Genomic DNA, 22,400 nt, shown 5'->3' with positions numbered 1-22,400 from the left:
TCCACCTTTGCGACCTGGATTTAGCCGCTGAAAACGACTGACTCGCGCTAAGTACTTGCGTACTTGTACCTTGAATAATTTACATGTCGAATTTGAATAAGTTACTGGGCCTTATTACAAATATTTGAATACAAATGTCATCGAAGCGTCTGGGTAACGGTAGGTTTGCTGATACCACGTTAACAATTTATAGTTTTATCACGAGGGACTGTCATGCAACCGCACTTTGATGTAACTGCAACCAATATGCCACACTGCATACTAAACATATTCTAACACCCTGCCCGTGAGAGTGAACTGACTCACTGAATCACAGCGAAATAATGTGACTAGAATTGACATAATGTGAAGTAAAATCTGTGCTATGATTGTGACATCCAACAACGATATTCGAAAATGAGAGAAAGAGAGGGACAAAGATGGAGACAGATAGAGAGACAGAAAGAGACAAACATATAGTTATACAGACGGAGGGACGGACGGACAGACAGATGGACAGTGATGCAGCCTAGAAACAGTATACCTCTAACTAATTGCAAATATTCAGTAAAGTGTTAAGGTAATATTTTGGATAACCGTTATAATGAGTCGTCGTTGGACGGACAATTACTATGAACAGTGGTAGCATTATCAGAGAACAATAAGAACAGTATGATGTTTTACAAGGAAGACGTGAAACGTGAATATTCCTGGTTTCATCAGTTGCTTACAAGGATAGAAATTTCGATGTTTAGACTCGATAAAGACAGAGACAGAGGTGGAGACAGAGAGAGACAAAAGTAAGCAGATAGACATACAGTTAGATAGATAGATAGACAGACAAAGCGACACAGACACGCAGTCTCTTGCAAGCTGTGTACATATGATTTATTAGATAAGTATAAAACGAACAGAGCTACGTGGAAGTATTGGTGCACTTTATCAGATACATAGTGTTTACTTTGACGATGTATCGTCATGACGACCATGATTTGACCACGCTCTGCGCATTGTAGACGAAAAGATCAACAGGTCGCTCCAGAGGTCCTCGGACCCAATGGCAGCCAGGCTCTGAAGCGCCCTCAAACAATCGAATCTTTCAGTGCAGGTGAATCGATGGCAGATTGTAATTCTATAATGACAGTAAAGGTAATGTCATATTTTGATAAAGTGAGAATTATTTTGGCCTACATATCTATATGTGATTTCACATCCGCCAAACCGTCCAAGGAAGATTGTCCAGCACCAGGCTTTCGATGAGACTTGGATAGGATAGGAGTGAATGATTCAGTCAGTGCAGCGGGTGATACCTTAATACACCGCCAGAAATAACAATCCCAGACTGGCGAAACTATTCATTAAGATTCACTTTGTTAAAAATCTATGATGGACTGTGGAAGAGTAATTTATTTTTGGTACTGTATAAATGAAAATTGGCACTTAGCATTATGGTTATGGTAATAAACTTATATGGTTGTAGAGACTTGTCACGTTTGTTGACTGTCGTTCCCTGACATCTACTTTTTTGTGGAAAATCGACCAGACAGCCACTCTCTAAGGTGATCCGTCATGAATTTGTAAGGGTTCTCACACTGTTCTGCGATAGTTTCACCGATGTAAGCCATTTTGTTGTCTTCAATAACAAAGGCCCGATCGGGCTGCCCGGCGTAGGTTTCAGCGAAGACGTTTCCCATGGTGTCCACGACCATTCTGACTTTACTTAGATCTTCAGTGTCGGTTGTAAACGTTTGGAATTTCGTATCGGCTGCGATCAGTCGCCTGCAGATGAAGTCGATAAAGCCATCATGTTCTTTGAAAATGCACGGTACGGTGTGTGTTAGCACTTATTATTTTTGTGAAATGCGCCTCATGACCGTGACAGTTTTTTGTAAAGCGAAATTTTAAAAGTACTTAACTGATCTGATGTATATGGACAGTGCCACCTTGTGTTTGCAAAAAAGCAAAATTCAATTTTTTTTTTGTTATACAGTTAAAAAAACTTCATATGGTATTTTAGCTTTTCTTGAATCTCACATCGTTAAATTTTAGGAAATTTGTTTCTCTTACAAAAGTCTTTAGACGATGACACAAACTTTTATTCTTGATTGTGAAAGATAAAGTTTTTCAGGTAGTACGCGCCTTGAATTTGTAATACTTAAACCTTTCCTCAAATTTTCCGTAAGGAATCTTTGAAACTTTAATGGTATTTTAAATTCAAAATGGCCGCCTTCCTATGCTACCTCTACTGGGAATATAAAATTTTCGGTTTTCACAAAAATGAGCTTCAAAATGAGCCCACACAATTTTCCAACTTTTCCCCACACATAAATTGGCCTGGTTGGGATAATAACACATCCACTAATTCTACTTTTCTTGATGTTCTTCCACAAATGTCATATCAGCTCAATATTTTGACGCCTTTCCCGAAACGTGTACCTACTGGTTGGTCAAAGTAGCAGTTCTAACCATTTGTATGACTGAGTAATAGTCAAGTGTTTAATTGTTTGACATCCTATTGCCACTAAATAACTTCTTATAACTACAAAAAGGCATTTACACTACTAGAAAGTCTTGTTTGATACGCCATTGCAAACTGACTGCTTTGAAGTATGAGCTGAGCAAAATTTACACAACAACGAACTGACTTGCTGTCGTGGGCTCCGTTTGTCTGCGCAGGGAAGGCACCGCCATGCTCGGTCGCCAAGATGAATGTCTTGGAAATTCCCCCAAAGCAGATGTTTTTGAGTTGGTTTTTATTGTGTCGTTTTGTATTCACATTGCAGAATAGGAAAAATCATAATGCTGGCGAAAGGGTAAATAAAAAGACCTAAGTTTGGAGTTTTCACTGTACCATTTCTCTCACAGTTACAGTAGCGCCAAATGAACTTGATTATAACTTTTGCTAACACGCTGTTCACCTCGTGGCCTGCAACGCGGACTTACGATGCAATTTAATTTGCTTGGTAAAGTAAAATCCAATCTTTTAAATAAATATTTCAAAACGATTTCAAGTTCATTTAGAAAATGTTGTCAGCTAAAAGGCATGGGGTTAACAATCTAACAAAAATCCAACCTTTGACTTTTCGGTTACATTAGAGTGATAGCAGAGAGGTAAAGCAATCTTATAAATACTAATCGACGTGTGGCCAGTTGTAACTTTTGGCTCTGATAGTCAAATCTGTCCACGTCTAAATCTGTGTTTGTTAAAGCCGTCATGCGTAGTCTAGTAAAAACCAAAAAAGTATTGTAAAACTTTGAGAGTCCGACTATCTGTCTGGAGGCGCACTCTACAACTGTAATGAAAAGATTGAGTTAAAGTTTTGAGGCGCGTACTATTTTTTATGTAATATTATTCGCACGTGCTTTGTACATTTGTACGTGTAGACAATGTTTGCTTATTTTCAAGAGGTCGACGGTTATGTCACTCAATCAAGATATTTTGCTGTGTTTTTCTATCCGTGAATTGAAAATCTGCTTCATTGATAAGCCAGGTCTATTGAGTAAAAACATATTGCAGTGCAATCACAAGCTCTGACAACAAATTGACAACCCTTACAAACCTTGTAGCAGAAATTCTCTCATCCAGATTTCTGTGGCTGTCGTGGGAACTGAAGTGCATCCCCAGCGTCCAGCCGTCGCGTGGATGAGCTTCGAGTACGTAGATGTAGAGAAACTCGGCTAAATCTTTGTAGTCACGGTGCAGGGAAGACAGGGCGCCACTGTGAACAATGGCCTGAAAAACATAATTAAAAAACGAAAGAACAGAAACTCTACGGTATTGCATGACAGAAAATACAAGATAGGTACCTTTGACGTGTTCTACAAATTGTGCCACTGCATTAGTGAGAATAGGAATCTACACTGAAACGAGGGTTGTTGAAATCTTACCATCACCGGAGGTCAGGAGATCGATCCTGATACTATCACAAGGGGGCGTTCTTTGTTGATGTGCAGATCAGACAAGGATATCTTTTCTTTTGTCTCTATCGCAACAAGGTCAACGTCTGGCCTGGTATCGCCGACTTTCAAGTTGCCTATCCAACTCCTTGCCCCCTTTTGTGCCATGAATGACATCAATTCCAAGACCTGAAACAAAATTGAAAGTGCATGTGAGGAAAGATTATGTCCGATATGTGTGGATCCTTAAGACCTTCCTGGGGTCTGTACATCCATAAATTTGCCATAGATCCTAGTTATGCGTGCGAAGGCAGTGTGGCTACGCCGCTGATACATCAGAGAATCCCTAAATTGAGAAAGTGGGTCCGTCAATTTGTCTGCGAGTGACTCTGCCTCCGTGACTGTCTTTTCTATACAGTATCATGGCTAAAGAGATACAAAAGTACAAATTACCATTTGCCCATGCACAAAACGCTACAATTTTATTGTTTCAGACCCACATCACGACCAAATTAAGAAGGTGATAACCGCTCAATATGACAAGTGCTTAAAATGCGATAGAACATGCACGGAAGTAGTATCCACAATTACGAGGGACCGAATGTCAATTTATTTACAGTAACGCTTATTTTAGAGATATGACAGATTGAAAATGTACACTGACATATGACATATTACCATAGTGTGTGTGTATGTGTGTATATATATATATATATATATATATATATATATATATATATATATATATAATATATATATATATTTATATCCCTGCGTTTAAACTAAACCACTTCTGGTCATTTTGTTCTGTTTGTGGGAGATAATAATCACCAAAACATGATGAGATGGAGCGAAAGGCCAAGTATCCTTGACGTTTTAATGAAATATGAAAAATGAGAAAGCAAGAAAAATTCCTCGCCAGTTTCCTAGATTTGAGAGAAAACTACAGAACAACCCCAAACAATGGAGGTCACAGGTCAAAGGTCAACTGGCGAGGAAAAATTTACACAACAGTAAAACACTGGAGAAAAGGCACATATTAATCTACCACAAAGGTGTGGGCCTCAAAAACGCCAACACCAACCTATGACTAGCAATGGAGGTTGGAGGGGTGGAGGCCGGAGGATAAAATTGTTGGAAAAACCAAACTGCCAGCTGCTTGTTTGGCGGTGTGATCGAAAAGAGGCAGGTCAATGTTGTGACCCCCCCCCCCCCCCCTTAGGCACTAATGAATGGAACTCTATTTGCCGTAGAGGGCAGTCTACCCTTGAAAATATGAAAACTACAACTGCATGTATATAAATCCGATTATCTTTCTATAATCGTGGTTTTATATCCCTGCATTTAAACTAAACCACTTCTGGTCATTTTGCTCTGTTTGTGGGAGATAAATAATCACCAAAACAATGATGAGATGGAGCGAAAGGCCAAGTATCCTTGACGTTTTAATGAAATATGAAAAATGAGAAAGCAAGAAAAATTCCTCGCCAGTTTCCTAGATTTGAGAGAAAACTACAGAACAACCCCAACAATGGAGGTCACAGGTCAAAGGTCAACTGGCGAGGAAAAATTTACACAACAGTAAAACACTGGAGAAAAGGCACATATTAATCTACCACAAAGGTGTGGGCCTCAAAAACGCCACAAGCCACACATCGTGTGGCCGCCCCACCCAAAATGACCAGAAGCGAAGGTAAAACCTGATGAAATTACAAAACTGGTTAACGCAATTAAAGAAGACGTAACTATTTTGGTAAACAACAATGCTAAAAATCTAAGTATGGTGGCCCCCATCTCGCTTATGTAGAAATGAGGAAGGATCAAACCAGGAATGGCACCCATATATAGCGGCCCATGCCTGTCCTATATATGAGTGCAGAGCACCAATTTCCCTTTTTCTGTTCAACAAGTCATTGACAATGACATAATCCCCTCATGTTAATAGGTACCTCCCTTCCTGTCAAGTCCATATTTCAACACCAGGTCAAGATGGTTAAAATTAATGAAATACATATTCCATATGGTGTATTTTAAATAATACTGTACATTTGAAGGCTGTTGAAAAGAAAAATACTGTTAACTTGATGAAACTTAATTATTTTATTTATTTTATTATTTATTTTATTTATTTATTTATTTTTATTTGACTAAAGATGCTATTTATTTATTTATTTATTTATTTATTTTTATTTGACTAAAGATGCTATAACAGACCAAGCCAAGTGAGTGAAAAAACGTCGTGTTTTGGCTCAAAACCCCTTTATACTGACTTGGCTGATGGGGAATTGATACTGTCTGGCAGGAAAAGGTTGATTATAAGTCCTCTGAGAGGACTACTGTAAGCTGCCATACTAATAATGGTCATTTAAATGAATCAAATAGTATCTAATCAACAGGATGCTGCCAAACATTTTTGCATCCTATACTAACACTGACAGATTATCACCGGTACCACATTTCATAAAGTTTGATGCAGTACTTTGGACATTCACCCTAAAAACAAAATCCATTATGTAAATGCAAACTACCCATTAATTTATATATATGTATGATACCACTAAGCGCCAATGAACTGTATTAACAACACTATGAGATCAAAATCTGTACCAAGTTTATTAACGCAGTATTTGTGGATATATCACTAGAATTAGGAAAGTTCATTACATATACAATCACCAATTGATTAACTTGACACTGATAAATGTCTTTTTCACTGTTAAAGCAATTTGAGCTCAACATCTGTACCAAGTTTAATGAAATTTGATGAACTATTTCTTGATATATCAGCCTAATTACCAAAATCCATTAAATATGCAAATAAGCAATTAATTGATAAGAAACTGCTACATATCTTTGCACGGTATTTGACCACTGATACAGCATTATTAGACATATGACAATAATTATGAAAGTTCATTAAATATGTAAAAAGAAATGAAACTCCTTAATGTGTTCACAAAGTATTATGATGCTGACGGATCAACATCTGCTCCAGATTTCATAAATTTAAAAGTATTTCTGGAGATAGCCCACTAATAAGGAAAAGGAACAAAATATGCAAATTAGCAATTAATTAACATGATACTGCTAAGTATCTTTGTACACTATTGTAGGCTATGTGCTAAAGATTTTGACCATTTGTTTCATTAAATCTGCTGCAGTAAATTCTGGACATCACCGTATATTCTAGACATCACCCTAATTGCAAAATTCATCAAATATGCAAAATACCAATTAATTGATGTAATACTGACATATGTCGTTGACTGATATTAGAACTCTGTGTGAAAATCACCTGCACAAAGTTTCATCAAATTTGGCACAGTTGTACCAAAAAGAGTGCTCTCATCCAGAATTATGCAAATTAGCACTAATTATGCATGCCACACCAGTATAAATTGACATGCATATGTATGCTACAGTGTAGTATCCCAGTACCAAGTATAAAAAGAATTGGCACAGGCATATCTCAGATATCTGCACTCATGAGCCCCTATGCATGGACACAGCACTAATATTAATTTCATCCTTGAGCCCCTGTGGATTATACCTGGGGACCCTGTGGATGGATATCGAATACAGGAAAGAAAACGGCTGTCACAAAGCCATTTTTGATTAAATCATTACAAAAAACGGCGTGCATATATATGTGAAAAGGAAAAAAAAAAATGTACTAACTTTCAATGCAATCGCGCCCGGCATCGATGAGAGATTTACATGAACGAATGCACAGTCATCAAATACAAGACACAAAATGGCTGCCACACAGCCATTTTAGACCGGATACAAACAAAATTCAATGTGCAAATGTATAACATATAGAGTAATCTATGTACTAAAGATGTGCAGTGAAATCACAACGTCCTATGTCCAACGCCCCTGGGAAGCAGAAAAGTGGGCCAGGCTCCACTCCCCTAAAAGGGCAAAGTTCCACACATAGCCTGTACATGGCAAATGTCAGCCACATCAATCTTCTGAAATGAAATAACAAATGCTGTGCCCGGCCTGCTATGCTTAAAATTGAAAAGAGTTAATATCATTGACTGAGGTTCACCTGAAGTTCCCGAAACTGCAACATATTGAACCGAATGACACCACCTATATCGTGCTTATTCTTAGTGGTGATTTCCCCAATCATGAGGAAAACCATAGAAGGCTGTTAGAAACATTGCTCTGAATAAACAACACTGATAAGCTGATGTAATAACATCTGGAATGGTCTTAACTGGACAATGCAAAATATCGCGTGTGATAGGAGATGAGTACCCAGTTTATGTTCTAATGTGCGATATAAATGAACCAGTTTGTGTACCATAAAAGAATTGGTTAGGTCTGAAAAACCTGCAAGTTTATGAACATAGCTTATGCCTGACAAGTAAGTTGACACAGTGGATGGGACTAGGTGCTGTCTGGAAAGGTAACCAATAAACAATGCAATAGCCGTGTCTGAGAGTGGTAGTGATGGACAATGGCAATGACCCCAAAGTGGCTGCCTGTGAACTGTATAAAAAGTCTCCATGCACGTCTGAGAGTGGTAGTGATGGACAATGCACCCCAAATTGGCTGCTTATGAACTGTATAAAAAGTCTCCATGCACGTTGGTATGTTTTCCTAGATGAACAGACAGTTAAGGGCTTGCAGCAGAAGCCTGCTCACTTCCACCTTCAACTGATTGGTAGAAACTGTGAGGGGATGCCAGTTGCCTAGAAACTAAACCCCCTGACTGGTAATGTCATTGTTAACTGATTGGGCTACAGCTGGAGATGTAGTAGCTGTGGCTGGGCTTGCAGAGGTGAAAAGGCCAACATCCTTTAAACCCTGGATGACTGTTCGCGACATAATGGCTGCTAATGCACTGGTATCGGTGTGAGTCCAAGAAGTGACACTAGGCGTTCAAACTGCAGCAACAAGTTGTTCGCTATGTTGACTGGTACTGGGAACTTGTAGGATTTCTTGAATAGGCTCAGCTGCATGTGGAGGATTGACCGATGCTCTGTTGTTGTTCATGTAACCTTGCGTTAAGCTGTAGCTGCTCTGGTGGCCGATGCTTTTCGCTTCGGTGGCATGCTGTTGATAAAGAGAAATACTAACAGCAAGTAAAGTGGACTAGACCTTTGGCCCTATTGGCTAATGATAAGAATAGTCATGCCAGCATAGGGAAGAAAAATAAAATAACGAACGCTTGAACTGCATAATAAAATGTAAAAATTGTAAACCCTTCACCCTGGTAACACATTAATTTAAGTACAAAGAAATTAAAATAACCACTGCATAAATTAAACAGTGCACGTGGCTACAAATTAAATCAACCCTTGAAACAGAAGGTAAATCCAACCAATAATATTGGTAAACCACTCTCCCCTGACAAGGTATGAGAGGGTACAAAAACAGCACTAGTGCAAATGGCCACCAAAATGGTTACCGGGTAAGATATTGCACTAATCATGCTGTAAAAAGGGAATATACCTTCATTGGGTAATTAAAACTATGCAAATAAAAATGCATACATAAGTAATACGTAATAAGGTATATACAACCAAAATTAATACATGATAGTAAAACCACTCTGTCATGACGAGATATGTCAATGTGAGTGGCAACAAAAACAACTGAAATAAGCCCAATATGCATGTACGCAAGGCTGAAAAGTGTAAACGAATGTACGGAAACTGATAACACCGACACTACTGGCAGTACTGCACAACAACACGCTCAAATTAGAGTGGACAATGATAAAATTGTTGATTACGGTGGCCCAAAACTACCTGTTCTCCGCATTCAAAGTCTGCGTCGCAATCAAATGTTTTTCTCTCACATATGTCTCTGCATTCAAAGTCTGCGTCGCAATCAAATGTTTTTCTCTCACATATGTCTCCGCATTCAAAGTCTGCGTCGCAATCAAAAGTTTTCTCTCACATATGTCTCCGCATTCAAAGTCTGCGTCGCAATCAAATGTTTTTCTCTCACATATGTCTCCGCATTCAAAGTCTGCGTCGCAATCAAATGTTTTTCTCTCACACGTCTCCGCATTCAAAGTCTGCGTCGCAATCAAATGTTTTTCTCTCACATATATCTCCGCATTCAAAGTCTGCGTCGCAATCAAATGTTTTTCTCTCACATATATCTCCGCATTCAAAGTCTGCGTCGCAATCAAATGTTTTTCTCTCACATATGTCTCCGCATTCAAAGTCTGCGTCGCATTCAATTGTTTTTCTCTCACATATGTCTCCGCATTCAAAGTCTGCGTCGCAATCAAATGTTTTTCTCTCACATAAGCTTATGTCTCCGCATTCAAAGTCTGCGTCGCAATCAAATGTTTTTCTCTCACATATGTCTCCGCATTCAAAGTCTGCGTCGCAATCAAATGTTTTTCTCTCACATATGTCTCCGCATTCCAAGTCTGCGTCGCATTCAATTGTTTTTCTCTCACATATGTCTCCGAGGTATGCCTCAGTGTACGTTATTCCGCGAAGCATAATTTCTATCGAACAGCGCTCTCAGACGGTCGCTATTGACAACGACGAACATTGTATCAAGTTATTTTCAATAGATTATCGATCGAAAATTTGTTTGGACGGGCCGGGCGCTCGTGTGTTGAGGTCACGTCATAAACATTTCCACAATAACCCATATATTGGGTAGTGCACTACGGCCCAAAGGCGCCCCATTTTGTACGGTATATAGCGTCCCGAATTTTTGCCACACATACGTGGAGTGCGCGTTCGGAGAGTCAATTTCACCTCCCGCGTCATGTTGAAAATTTCGCCGTATTTCCTTGCTGCACATCTAAATATTAATGAAAGAGCAACAGGTCCTATTTCCCGTATATGCTGCCCTTACAATTATAATATTTTGGGAAGAATTTCACAAGGGAATTCCAAAAATACGTAAGCGATAAGAGACATATGCAAAATCAAGTAAAAACACAGTCAACAGCAAAACGATCTTCAACTCGTCATTTCATAAAAAAGAGGGAAACTAAAAAAAATAAAACCATAGAGTTTTAGTTACCCTTCATGATATGTGTCATACCAAATATTATAAAAAATAACAGCGAAATGAAAAAGTTAAACCAACGGTTTTTTTCAGATGTATTTTTCATTTTACGATGTGTCTACTCTGCTCGATTTCCCATAGAAAACAATTGCGTTTAATGTACAGAACAGACCGTACAACTATCGCTCGTTCAAATTTCTCAATTCTGAACCAATTATAGTGAAAAGTGGCACGGTGTTTCCTTGATATATATACAAAATTGCTGTCGTTTTAGTTTTTTGAATTTCTCGACGAAACTTGTTTTAGTTGCATTTTATTTTTCCGATCGCTGAATTTTTGCTCTTGCCCTCAATAAAATGGCGATCTTACAGCGTTTGCATATGCAGAATCAGGGTCTAATATTGACCCATTTTAATCGGTTAGCGTCTCTTAAATTATACAGACCAAATACCAGTCAGGTTGTTGTAATTTATACCAAATTTTGGCGAATATTAACTATGAAAATCCCAGTAAACTGCAAGAATAACACAGAACAGAGGCGAACGGGCGTAGGTCTCCACTGTAATCGTGCAGTGAACGTTATCGATCGATATCCTTTTGTCCGAAATTGATACATTGTTGTCTCGCTCACTCACGTGTAGTCCCCCGTTCACAATGCGCCAAACTACGCCGAGGTGCGCCAAAATGTGCCGAAACGTACGTAAAAGTATCACCAAAACTAAAAAATTGTCGTCGATTTAATTTCAGTACAGGAAACCAACGGATACCTTCAATGTTGATATTTAAGTGTATAAGTCAATATATGGGTTATTGTGGAAATGTTTATGACGTGACCTCAACACACGGGCGCCGGGCACAAGCGGCGTCCAAACAAATTTTCGATCGATAATCTATTGAAAATAACTTGATACAATGTTCGTCGTTGTCAATAGCGACCGTCTGAGAGCGCTGTTCGATAGAAATTATGCTTCGCGGAATAACGTACACTGAGGCATACCTCGGAGACATATGTGAGAGAAAAACAATTGAATGCGACGCAGACTTGGAATGCGGAGACATATGTGAGAGAAAAACATTTGATTGCGACGCAGACTTTGAATGCGGAGACATATGTGAGAGAAAAACATTTGATTGCGACGCAGACTTTGAATGCGAAGACATAAGCTTATGTGAGAGAAAAACATTTGATTGCGACGCAGACTTTGAATGCGGAGATATATGTGAGAGAAAAACATTTGATTGCGACGCAGACTTTGAATGCGGAGACATATGTGAGAGAAAAACAATTGATTGCGACGCAGACTTTGAATGCGGAGACATAAGCTTATGTAAGAAAAAAACATTTGATTGCGACGCAGACTTTGAATGCGGAGACATATGTGAGAGAAAAACAATTGATTGCGACGCAGACTTTGAATGCAGAGACATATGTGAGAGAAAAACATTTGATTGCGACGCAGACTTTGAATGCAGAGACATATGTGAGAGAAAAACATTTGATTGCGACGCAGACTTTGAATGCGGAGAACAGGTAGTTTTGGGCCACCGTAGTTGATAAAATTGTTGGAAAAACCAAACTGCCAGCTGCTTGTTTGGCGGTGTGATCGAAAAGAGGCAGGTCAATGTTGTGACCCCCCTCTAAGGCACTAATGAATGGAACTCTATTTGCCGTAGAGGGCAGTCTACCCTTGAAAATATGAAAACTACAACTGCATGTATATAAATCCGATTATCTTTCTATAATCGTGGTTATATACATACACACACACAATAAATATGAGAACACATCAAGTATGTTTGGTACCTATTACTCGAGTTTCACGCATACACGCGATCGTCAGATAGGTAGATTTTTGTATGAAACTTGCTTCAGGTGCTTACATATAAGTACCAAGTTGGGTCAAACCATTTGGTGTGGTGGGTTTGATTGAAATTTGACAAGTAAAATTTGTTTTCGTGTCGGCACTTGGAGACCAACTCGGAACGCTTGTTTAAAAAGGCTGGACTTATCTGCATTGATTAAGAATAGTTTCTCTGTAAGACAAAGGTTGCATTTCTTTGAGACATTTGAGTAACTACTTGCTTTCGATAGGATTGACCATGATATATTAAATGATTTGTCCTGAGATTTCAAGTTACAGACATATTTTGATAATTCTTTGCTGTTGGCGTATGCCTCACTTCGGAAAGATTGGACATGAATGTATTGTCAGTTAGACCGATGTAATATTTCGCCTCATTGGCATCGCTTGTATAACAGTACTTTTATAGATTATAAATTTAGACTGGCAAGCCCCCTGGAGAGGGCAATTGGTCTTGATGCGACATTTACATACGTCAGTGAGTTTTTTATCATTGCGCCGGGTGACTCGTTTGTTGTGTGATTTCATAATACTGTCCATGTTCTGCATGCAGCTGTAGCTTAATTTGACTGTATTTCTGTTGAGAACTTTATGTAATTTACAATCCTTTGGGAAATGTTTCTCAAGGAGACGGAAGAATTCCTTTCCGACGTTGGTTTTCACACTCTTACTGTAGGGTGGGTTGAACCATGTAATCCTACGCTGCCTGCTTCTTGTTTTCTTTGTCGGCTTGTCAACACGTGTGTAATTTAACTGGTCATCATACCCACTGGCACCACTGTAAATATCACTGCATGCCTTGTTGAACAGACTCTCATCGCTGGATATCGAGAAGAAGCGCTTTCCAACTGTATCGGGGATGTGTTTAATTATGGAGGGAGGGTGGTTGGATTTCTTATTGACATATATCGTGTTGTCGTTAGGTTTTCTGTATGGATAGTATTGGCCGTTGCTCAAGTTTAGAGTTACGTCAAGGAAGTTCACGATACTTCTGTTTACATCGATGGTTACTTTCAGGCCGAGGTCATTGAACGTCTTTGATAAGTCCTTTTTCATTCTGTCTCCTTTCCTGCCAGTGGAGTTCTTTATTACGCCCAAGCCGTCATCTCTATATAGACCAATATTGTTTTTATCGAAGGATGAAGCAAATATGTTGAAAATATAAGGGAGCGTTCAGTTATTATGGCCGGGGTGGACCGGCAAATTCTTCCTGCGCATCAGTCAAAATAAGTGAACCCCCCTACCCATAGTACCAAAAAATAGATGACCCCCTTTCAAGATGACAAAATTTCATGACCCCCCCCCCCCCCAATTGCTTGAGTAAAGTTGCACACACAACACCTGGGGGGTATGGAGCGATAGAATCCAATAAAAAGAGCTTACATTTTTTCAAATGACCTTCCTTACAAACTCACAAGGTGTTAATTCTCAGATTTCCCATTCTGACCTGCTATAATTTTGAAATTACCCCTCAAAGGGGTTGGACAGAAATTACTGGTGGATCGCAATATTTTTGCGCAAGCGTGAGTGTACAAAATTTTTATATTTGGATTTAATTAAAAATCAGCTGTTGATAATGTATGTAATGGTAATGTATGAGAAAACTATGTAATACTTTTTCAATGCAAAACTATATCTATGCATTTATAGATATTTGATAATTTACATAAATGTACTTAAATGAAATAGGGTTGTTACAACTGGCACGTGGACAAAAAGTTTGACCTTAGAATTTCACCAAAAATGTTCATCAACTATACATGGGATTCAGTGATAAAATTGAGAATAATTTTTTTTCCAATGAAAAACTTGGTATACTTGTGCATATACAGACGTTCAATAATTAACAAAACTTGAAAACCACAACTGCTCAATGGAAAAGTGATTTTATCCACATTTTGCGGAGATCAGATCGTGCAGCGGTCTCGTACATTACCGAAGCGTACGATGTACGAGGACATAAATCCCAGGATTTTGTGAATAACCTGATTAATATTCCTTTATTAGTCCACATTTACCAGGGAAAAAAAACAAAATTAAAGCGTTTTGGGGGTGACCGTCGAACACTGCTCTGAGCGATCTCGAGCAAACAGGGAACGCGTTCAGCGCATCGGCTAGGCAGACAGAAAGAAATTTCAACCTGCGCAGCGCAGTGAACGCTGTTGATGTGCAGCATGCTCGGCAGGTTATATCTGATTGGTCGATTGTAACTATTCACAGCAACTCAGGGAGTCGTTTTGTATTATTATAACGGTAAGATTCAGCCACCCAATTGGATATCAACTTCCCAGACGCAGCACATCAGCCCAGTGAACGTGGTGGACATTGTAGGTCAGTAGCATACAGTAATAACAATCAAATTGACAGGTTTTGGATTGACTGCTATTAATTTCGTCAAGTATTGAATGTTTACAAATATATTTTTGTTAAAAATTTAAAATCATCTGTCTTTTTTCCCGGCCTTGACGTAAAGGTGTTTTGAGGTCGAAGATCGAATAGCGTCCAATAACACCTAAAGTTATTGTACTCCCCCTCAGAGTTATTGGACTGCGTCCTCTGATACCGAAACTTAACTGTACGAAGAAAGTCATTAGCATACAGACGCAAGTGTACAAAAATATTCGTCACCTAAGTTTCATGCATCCTGCAATCTTCAGACAGAAGTGAAAATATTCTTAGCTTTACACTCTCATTTATATGTTTGGCACGTACCATTCTATTTGTAGGTTGTGTTAAGATTTGTTAAATGATATTTGTTTTGGTGTCGACATTTTGAAACCAACTCAGTGCGTTTGTTTACCAGCGTAGATTTGTCAGCATTGATAATGTGCACCTTTTCTGATATACAAAGATTACATCGCTTGCTTATGTTAGAGTAACTCAATGATTTGTCTATAATTGTCTGTAATTATGTGTAGACGTATGTATGCGCGTGCTGCTCTTTCCAAATGACTTGTTTTATTTCCGTTTCATATATTGACCGGCTAAAAAATGTGTAACTCGTTTTCGATCAGAGCTAGGACTGATAAATGAACACTGACCCGCTCTAACAAAGACAAGACTGGGAAATGCACACACAGACGTTTCAATTCAATATATTTAGGCTCGTTTTCGACCATAGACACAGACTTAAATATATTCATATAGACTCATTTGCGATACAGATTTACAATTATAAGGCATATATGGACTCGTTTTTCGATTTAGACAGGCTGGAAAACTTTATATTTAGACTTGTTTTTGATTCAGGATAGTAACTTTCGAAATATATGTATAGTGTTAGTTGCAACTCGACTTATATACAGACTGTCGTGTTTGTGGCATATGCTATGTAAATTAGTTAGACATTCCGTATTTTTCATTCTGTCCTGGTAGTTCGTGGGGCCAGTGTTATTATAGTCCAAATCCAGTGGAATTGCGGCTGGATCTTTCGCGTCCAAGAACGCTTACATATCGAGAGCTTGACATGTTACTTTTCGAGTCAGTTTGCAGATTATGACACTAGGAGATCTATAATGTTGTTAAACTGCACCAAACCTCACCTCTTTATCATTGCCGTAATGTTTCATCACAAGAGAGGTCAGTCTACCTGTAAGTTTTTCAGGATCGACCCCATGATCGCTCAGTGCCATGACCGCGCATTCGTCCGTGATACCAGTCACTATGGCGATCAGTTTTGTCGGGTCAGCCTTGTTCGGGTCCATTCTTTGGTCGTATTTCTGCTTAGTGGATTCGTCTTCCATCAATTCCTTGAAGCGAGCTAGTATGCTCATTACCAAATCTCTGTCTTCAATAAACGACGCCATCTGTGAATCGGCAAAAATGTTATTACAATCAAAAACACCCTGCATGCATTGTTTCCTTGCTGTTGTTTTTTGTTTATTTGTTTGATAAATATACTTTCATTCAATCGCAGGTGTAGAAATTGTCAATTCGCAGCATTTTGAGCGTCCTTGAAAACAGCAGTCAGCAATAATGCAAGGAGACCCTGGAAAAATAATAAGCGTAAGAGAGACAAGTAGAAGCAACTAAAATATTCTTCATAACTAAAAAGTGAATAATTCCGTACCGTATTTATCTTTTTATTTATTTATTTATTTATTTATTTATTTATTTATTTATTTATTTATTTATTTATTTATTTATTTATTTATTTATTTATTTATTTATTGGGAAAACGTGCGGGATGTAGTCACACTTACAGGTTTCAAAACTAAACTCAAAACACAAAACTACAATTACAGACAAATACAGTCACAGAACAAGTCACATAGAGAAAGGAGGGTCTCTACATAAGGTGAACCTAAAGAAAAACATAAGAAAATAAAATTAGGTGGGTAAACTACAAAAAAATTGAATGTTTAATGTCAATTTTAAACTGAGCATGATTACTGAAAAGATCAATATTTGGATGGGAAATTAACAATTCGTTAAAAACAACTCATGCACCTGTTGATAGTCTTTTGCTCGGAACATTAAAACAAAGCTTAAAAAGGACATTAGGCAAGTTATAGATACCATTTGCACATTTTATGTAAAACAGCATGTCGAGACAAAAACGCCGTTGTTGTAACGTTGAAACTTAAAAAACAGAGCAAAGGGCTTCATATTAATCTGTGTGTTATAAAATATGAGTCTTAAAACACAGATATTTACAAATTTTCTTTAGACCCTCTCTAAAATTGGCTTGTAGCACTCTTGCCACGGACTCAACACAACAGAACAATATTCAAGACGACTTCTTACAAAAGACTGATATAGAGTTCTAAAAGTGCGAACTTTTTTAAAATTCTTGGAATTGCTGTTTGAAAACTCAAAGCATTATAAACAATATATGTGACTGGACATGCTGATATTTGATTGTAAAATGACTCCTAAATCTTTGACCTGGTTTACCCTTTTAAGGAAAGACTCTGCAATACAATGATTAAAATCAATAACAGATTTCTTGTTGGTAAAAGAAATTGCCAAACACTTTTGGACATTCAAATCAAGTTTCCACACACTACACAAAACCTCCAATCTGTTGATCTCATATTGAAGTTCTAAACAATCTGACAAATTTGTATGGGTTTAAAAATTTTAGCATCATCTGACAGACATTTAGAATTAGCACAACTACTTGGTAAATCAATTATTTAAATAGTAAACAATAAAGGACCAAGTAATGACCCCTGGGGTACACCAGAAGACACTGCATCCCATCCAGAAAAATGATTACCAGCGACTACTCTCAACTTGTGTTTTCTTATCAAAGCAGTCAACAAAATAATCTACATAACACTTAAGATTAGTTTGGGTTGATCTGTGCTTAATAAAACCATGTTGTGAATTAGAAATATGATGTTTAACATGATTGAACATATTGTCGCGATGAACATGGTGGTAGTACACAGAATACCTCCATGAGAAAGATAAATTACTGGGTGAATTTTTATATGTGTAAACGAGTAAGACTATGTTGTCGACACCGTGCTGATATTTCCTGGCGCTGGCATTGTTAGAGTCCAAATCGATAGGGAATTGCGCGGGATTTATCGCGTCCATGGACGCTAATGTATCTACAGCGTGAAATATTAATTTTCTTTGCGCCAATTTTGAAGATCATGACAATATCATCAAAAATAGCCTTCTCAAAAATCTTACCCAGAAGTGAAAGAATTGAGACAGGTCCATATACATCACATTTAGTGGTACCACTTTTAAAAATTGGAACTTCGTTTGCCATCTTTAGCTGGCTTGGAAATTTCCCACTCTTGAGAGATTTAGTTAAGATAACTGATAGTGGGTAGTAGACAAGCTGTTCTGCGCACATTTTAAGTAAAATATCCAAGATATTATCAGGACCAACTGCCTTATTTGGGTAAAGTAATTTAAGATGTTTAAGAACAGTATTTGTGTACACGTTGATATTACATAAGACCTCGTCAGTGACACCATCAAAACGTGGGAAGATATCAGTTTGACTATCTAAGTTTCTTAAAAATGGGTTGAAAAAACGTGTTAAACAAATCAGCGATATCCTTCGCTATTATTATACCGATTTTGAACTGATTTTGCTTTGCCTCTTGACTTTATGTGGCCCTATATGTGTTTAATATTATTTTGAACGTCATGCTCATTATTGGCATTGCAATCTTGGTACTTTCTCTTTCACCAACCTATGAGGTATACATTTCCTAGCTTATTCATTAGGCTAGGGCATGTAGTTCATCTCTCTCACAAGACTGTCAATCAGGGTTACTCAAGAAGAGGCTTGTCTCTACATTCAAACGCTTTTTGGCTGGCATCGTGAACTGATAGATAAGTATGATGTATCTTGGCAGGTGTCATGAGCTGACAAATAAGTATGATCATTTAAACAAATGATCACTCATGGCATCGGTGACATTTTCCTGCAGATTAAGACCATTTCATATATTGACTTTCAGATTGATATATTGCGGATGCCACATGTAGGGTTGAATGTGTCTAGGGAGCCTTCAGTAATTACAGGGGAGTAGGCCGGGGGGGACATAGACCCTTTTCATAAGTCTAGCGTCCTCCTGTGGCCACTGTAAATTTGAAGTCAAAGCGAGGCTACCGGGGAAAACCCTTGGCACTGGGACCCTCGGGTTTTCGATCTGGGGTTTTCCCAAGTGGCCTCGCTTTGACTTCAAATTCACAGTGACCACAGGAGGGCGCTAGACTTATGAAAAGGGTCTATTGAGGTTACTTTTTAGAAAACTGTCCATTTGGGAAGGTCACTTTTTATAAACATATCTTCGGGGAAGGGCACTTTTAACAGAAGCTGATTTCACAGCCTAACCTTCGATTGTCAATGTGATATTTCCTGAATAGGAAATCACCCATAAAATACGGGGATTCTTTTAAATGCATGCATGCTATTCACAAACTTCACAAGCAAAGAATATGCCGTGGCATCCTACATTCAACACCTTTAATAGTTAAAACTGATGAAAGACAAGACAAAAACATATAGGACAGGTTTTCAGTTTATATCAATTATCAAACGTCTATAAATACACAGATTAAGTATGGGAAAAATTATTCATAGTTTCCTCATAGACTACCGTGTATAATGAATCAACATTTCGGTGAAATTCCAAAATCAAATTTCTGGCACACAAATTGACTTGTAACCACCCTAGTCTAATCAAGTACATCAAAATGAATTATCAAACGTCTATAAATGCAAACATATATAAATGTACAGATATAGCTTGTTTTGTTAGGGGGAATTGTCAATAGAGTGCCTGATAGGCTCCCATATAATATGATCTGATATTTTTGGGTGAAGCACCATATCAGCCACATCTCCCGCAAATGCATGAAATATCATGTCCCTTCAAAAAAATGCTTGCGTGATAAATATTCGACCCTCCTTCCAAAAAGGCCAGCCCTTGACCCTGTAATTTCTGTCCTTAACTTAATAACAAATGAACCAATTAACCGATTGTTAAGTTAATTAGCTGATACTGTTTTAGAAATCCCCGGGGGGAATACTGCAGTGGTGGAGGTTGTTCAAGTTTTAGAATGTCGAACAGGCGGAGGATCACAATTTAGACACGGTGATGGGGAGAACCACATTTTACAGGACAGGTGCGCACCGAATTCCCCCGGCCCACCACTCCCTCCCCCCTGTAATTACTGAAAGCTATCTTACCAATTTAGAAATACCTGACTTTACTTCTCGGTTGTCTTTACCGAAGGTCATTTCATATTTTCTTCTACGGATTTGATATTGTTTTTTGTACCAGTACTTGTTTGTTGTCTATCTGTGCTATGCTGTTTGTGTTTGTCATATCGAGTTTGTCGTTATGGAACTTTTGACCACTATGTACATTATGGTGTACATTATGACTTACATTATAGTTTGGTAGTCTAATGTTCTGATCCAGACAGTAAGTCATGAGCTTTAAACAGTAGAAAACATCAAGTTTCTAGAGGAAGTGAGTCAAAAATGAAACATTGAACAGATGGTACTGTGCAATACATTTACTGTCAGGGTAAGTTGTAAAGGTTGGGATGGCGCTGTCGATATTGACCCTATCCTTAGGAATGTATCATATGATCTCTGCTGTCCAGGGGACATAACGAGCAAGGCTAATATGTACTGCGTCACTACTGCTTGGAGAAATATTCCCCTCTGTCGCGGAAAATAGTGTAAACTGCTACACTTAAAAACTAAGTGTACCTTTCTCTATACCAATTAAGGAAATCAAGGTGTTTCTCTCAATGACTTGATTTTTTTCACATTTATGTACCTCAAGTGTCTGATCTACAACATTCTTATCCATACAGATTGCATGTCATGTTTTATCCACTAATTAAAACGTTTCCATAAGGTTTGTATCTCTTTTGTTTCAATTAGCTCGGATGTTAATTGGCATTTTGTACTTTAGACTGTCCATTATCAATCATAAGCTTAACGATAATGCAGGTAAAAAGCAGGGCGGACACTGTAGCCTATCTTATAATTGTATCAACCTACCTCTGGTACTGGACACGTTATTGATTTACATGAAGACGTCTCGTACCTTTGCTAAATAATCTTCGATTGAACAATGCTCATACTTACGTTTTATAATGACGGCTTTCGAGTGAACGTTTCTCGACCGATCAGAAAGACCTGTTACTGACTGAATTACACGAACTCATGAATCATATACTTGTACCTTAAATGATTAACATGTCCCGGTTGAATAGTTTAAGGTTATCATTACAAATATTTCGATACAAAAAGGTTGTCGAGATACCTCGATAACGTCGGCTTGCTAAAGTTTTATCACGAGGGACTGTCGTGTAACCGCAACCTTTATACCATACTGCATACAATAGCATACTCTAACACCCCGTCCCTGACAGTGAACGAACTAACTGAATCACAGCTACATAAATGAGGCTAGAGTTGATATTATGTGACGTAAAATCTCAGCTATGAGTCACGCTTCTGAGATTACACGAAAGAGAGAAACAGAGAGAGACGGAGACGGAGACAGATAGAGAGACACACAGACACATAGAAAGATAGGCATACAAAGAGAGAGAGAGGGGGGAGGGGAGGGAGGGAGGGAGATCCATAGAGGTCCATTATTATGCATCGTCTTGGGATTATGGGAATTCAACTCACACAGGACATCCACGGTACATATATGATCTATTTGCCTTGCTGTACGCTGATGACATTGTCATTTTTGCCGACTCTATTAGAAATCTGCAAAACCTCATTGATATCTTGCATTGTCTTTGTGTTAAATGAAAGTGAACTTGGAGAAGACGAAAATTGTTATTGTTCGTAAAGGTGGCCATAGAGCTCGTCATGAAACCTGGCATTTTGGCAGCAGTCCAATTACTATCGTCTCGTATTATAAATATTTAGAAATGTCTGGTCCAAAGCTGTGTACACTCTTCCTTGTCAAGCTGGCAACGCACTTGACCTGCTGTCAATTACCAGGTGGAAATTAGAGTTCCTACCGTATGAGAGTCACTTCAAACTTTTTGATACAATGATTCTCCCAATTCTCAGCCCTGCTTACTGCCATAAGATATACTGCTTGGGTCTCTGCATCATATTCGTAGGGGAAGGTTTGCCCTCCGAAAACAACCGATTTTAAATCCAAAAGTGGCGTTGACCTTTCTATTCGAGTACACCTACCTTGTATA

The 22,400-nt window shown here is 38.3% G+C and overlaps 1 protein-coding gene across 1 annotated transcript; it reads right to left on the bottom strand.

The window, feature by feature from the left end:
* Window positions 1–1,368: 1,368 nt before the first annotated feature.
* LOC139139224 (uncharacterized) lies at window positions 1,369–21,398 on the bottom strand. The gene is made up of 5 exons (XM_070708068.1): window positions 21,316–21,398; window positions 16,277–16,540; window positions 3,868–4,065; window positions 3,540–3,712; window positions 1,369–1,758 (listed from the first exon to the last, which is right to left on the bottom strand). The coding sequence occupies exons 2-3, from the start codon at window positions 16,538–16,540 to the stop codon at window positions 3,880–3,882; spliced, it is 450 nt and encodes a 149-aa protein (XP_070564169.1). The 5' UTR covers window positions 21,316–21,398; the 3' UTR covers window positions 1,369–1,758; window positions 3,540–3,712; window positions 3,868–3,879.
* Window positions 21,399–22,400: the final 1,002 nt, after the last annotated feature.

Source organism: Ptychodera flava, chromosome 1, assembly GCF_041260155.1.
Source record: "Ptychodera flava strain L36383 chromosome 1, AS_Pfla_20210202, whole genome shotgun sequence".
NCBI classification, from domain to species: Eukaryota; Metazoa; Hemichordata; class Enteropneusta; family Ptychoderidae; genus Ptychodera; species Ptychodera flava.
This window is presented reverse-complemented; position numbering and strand designations above follow the sequence as displayed.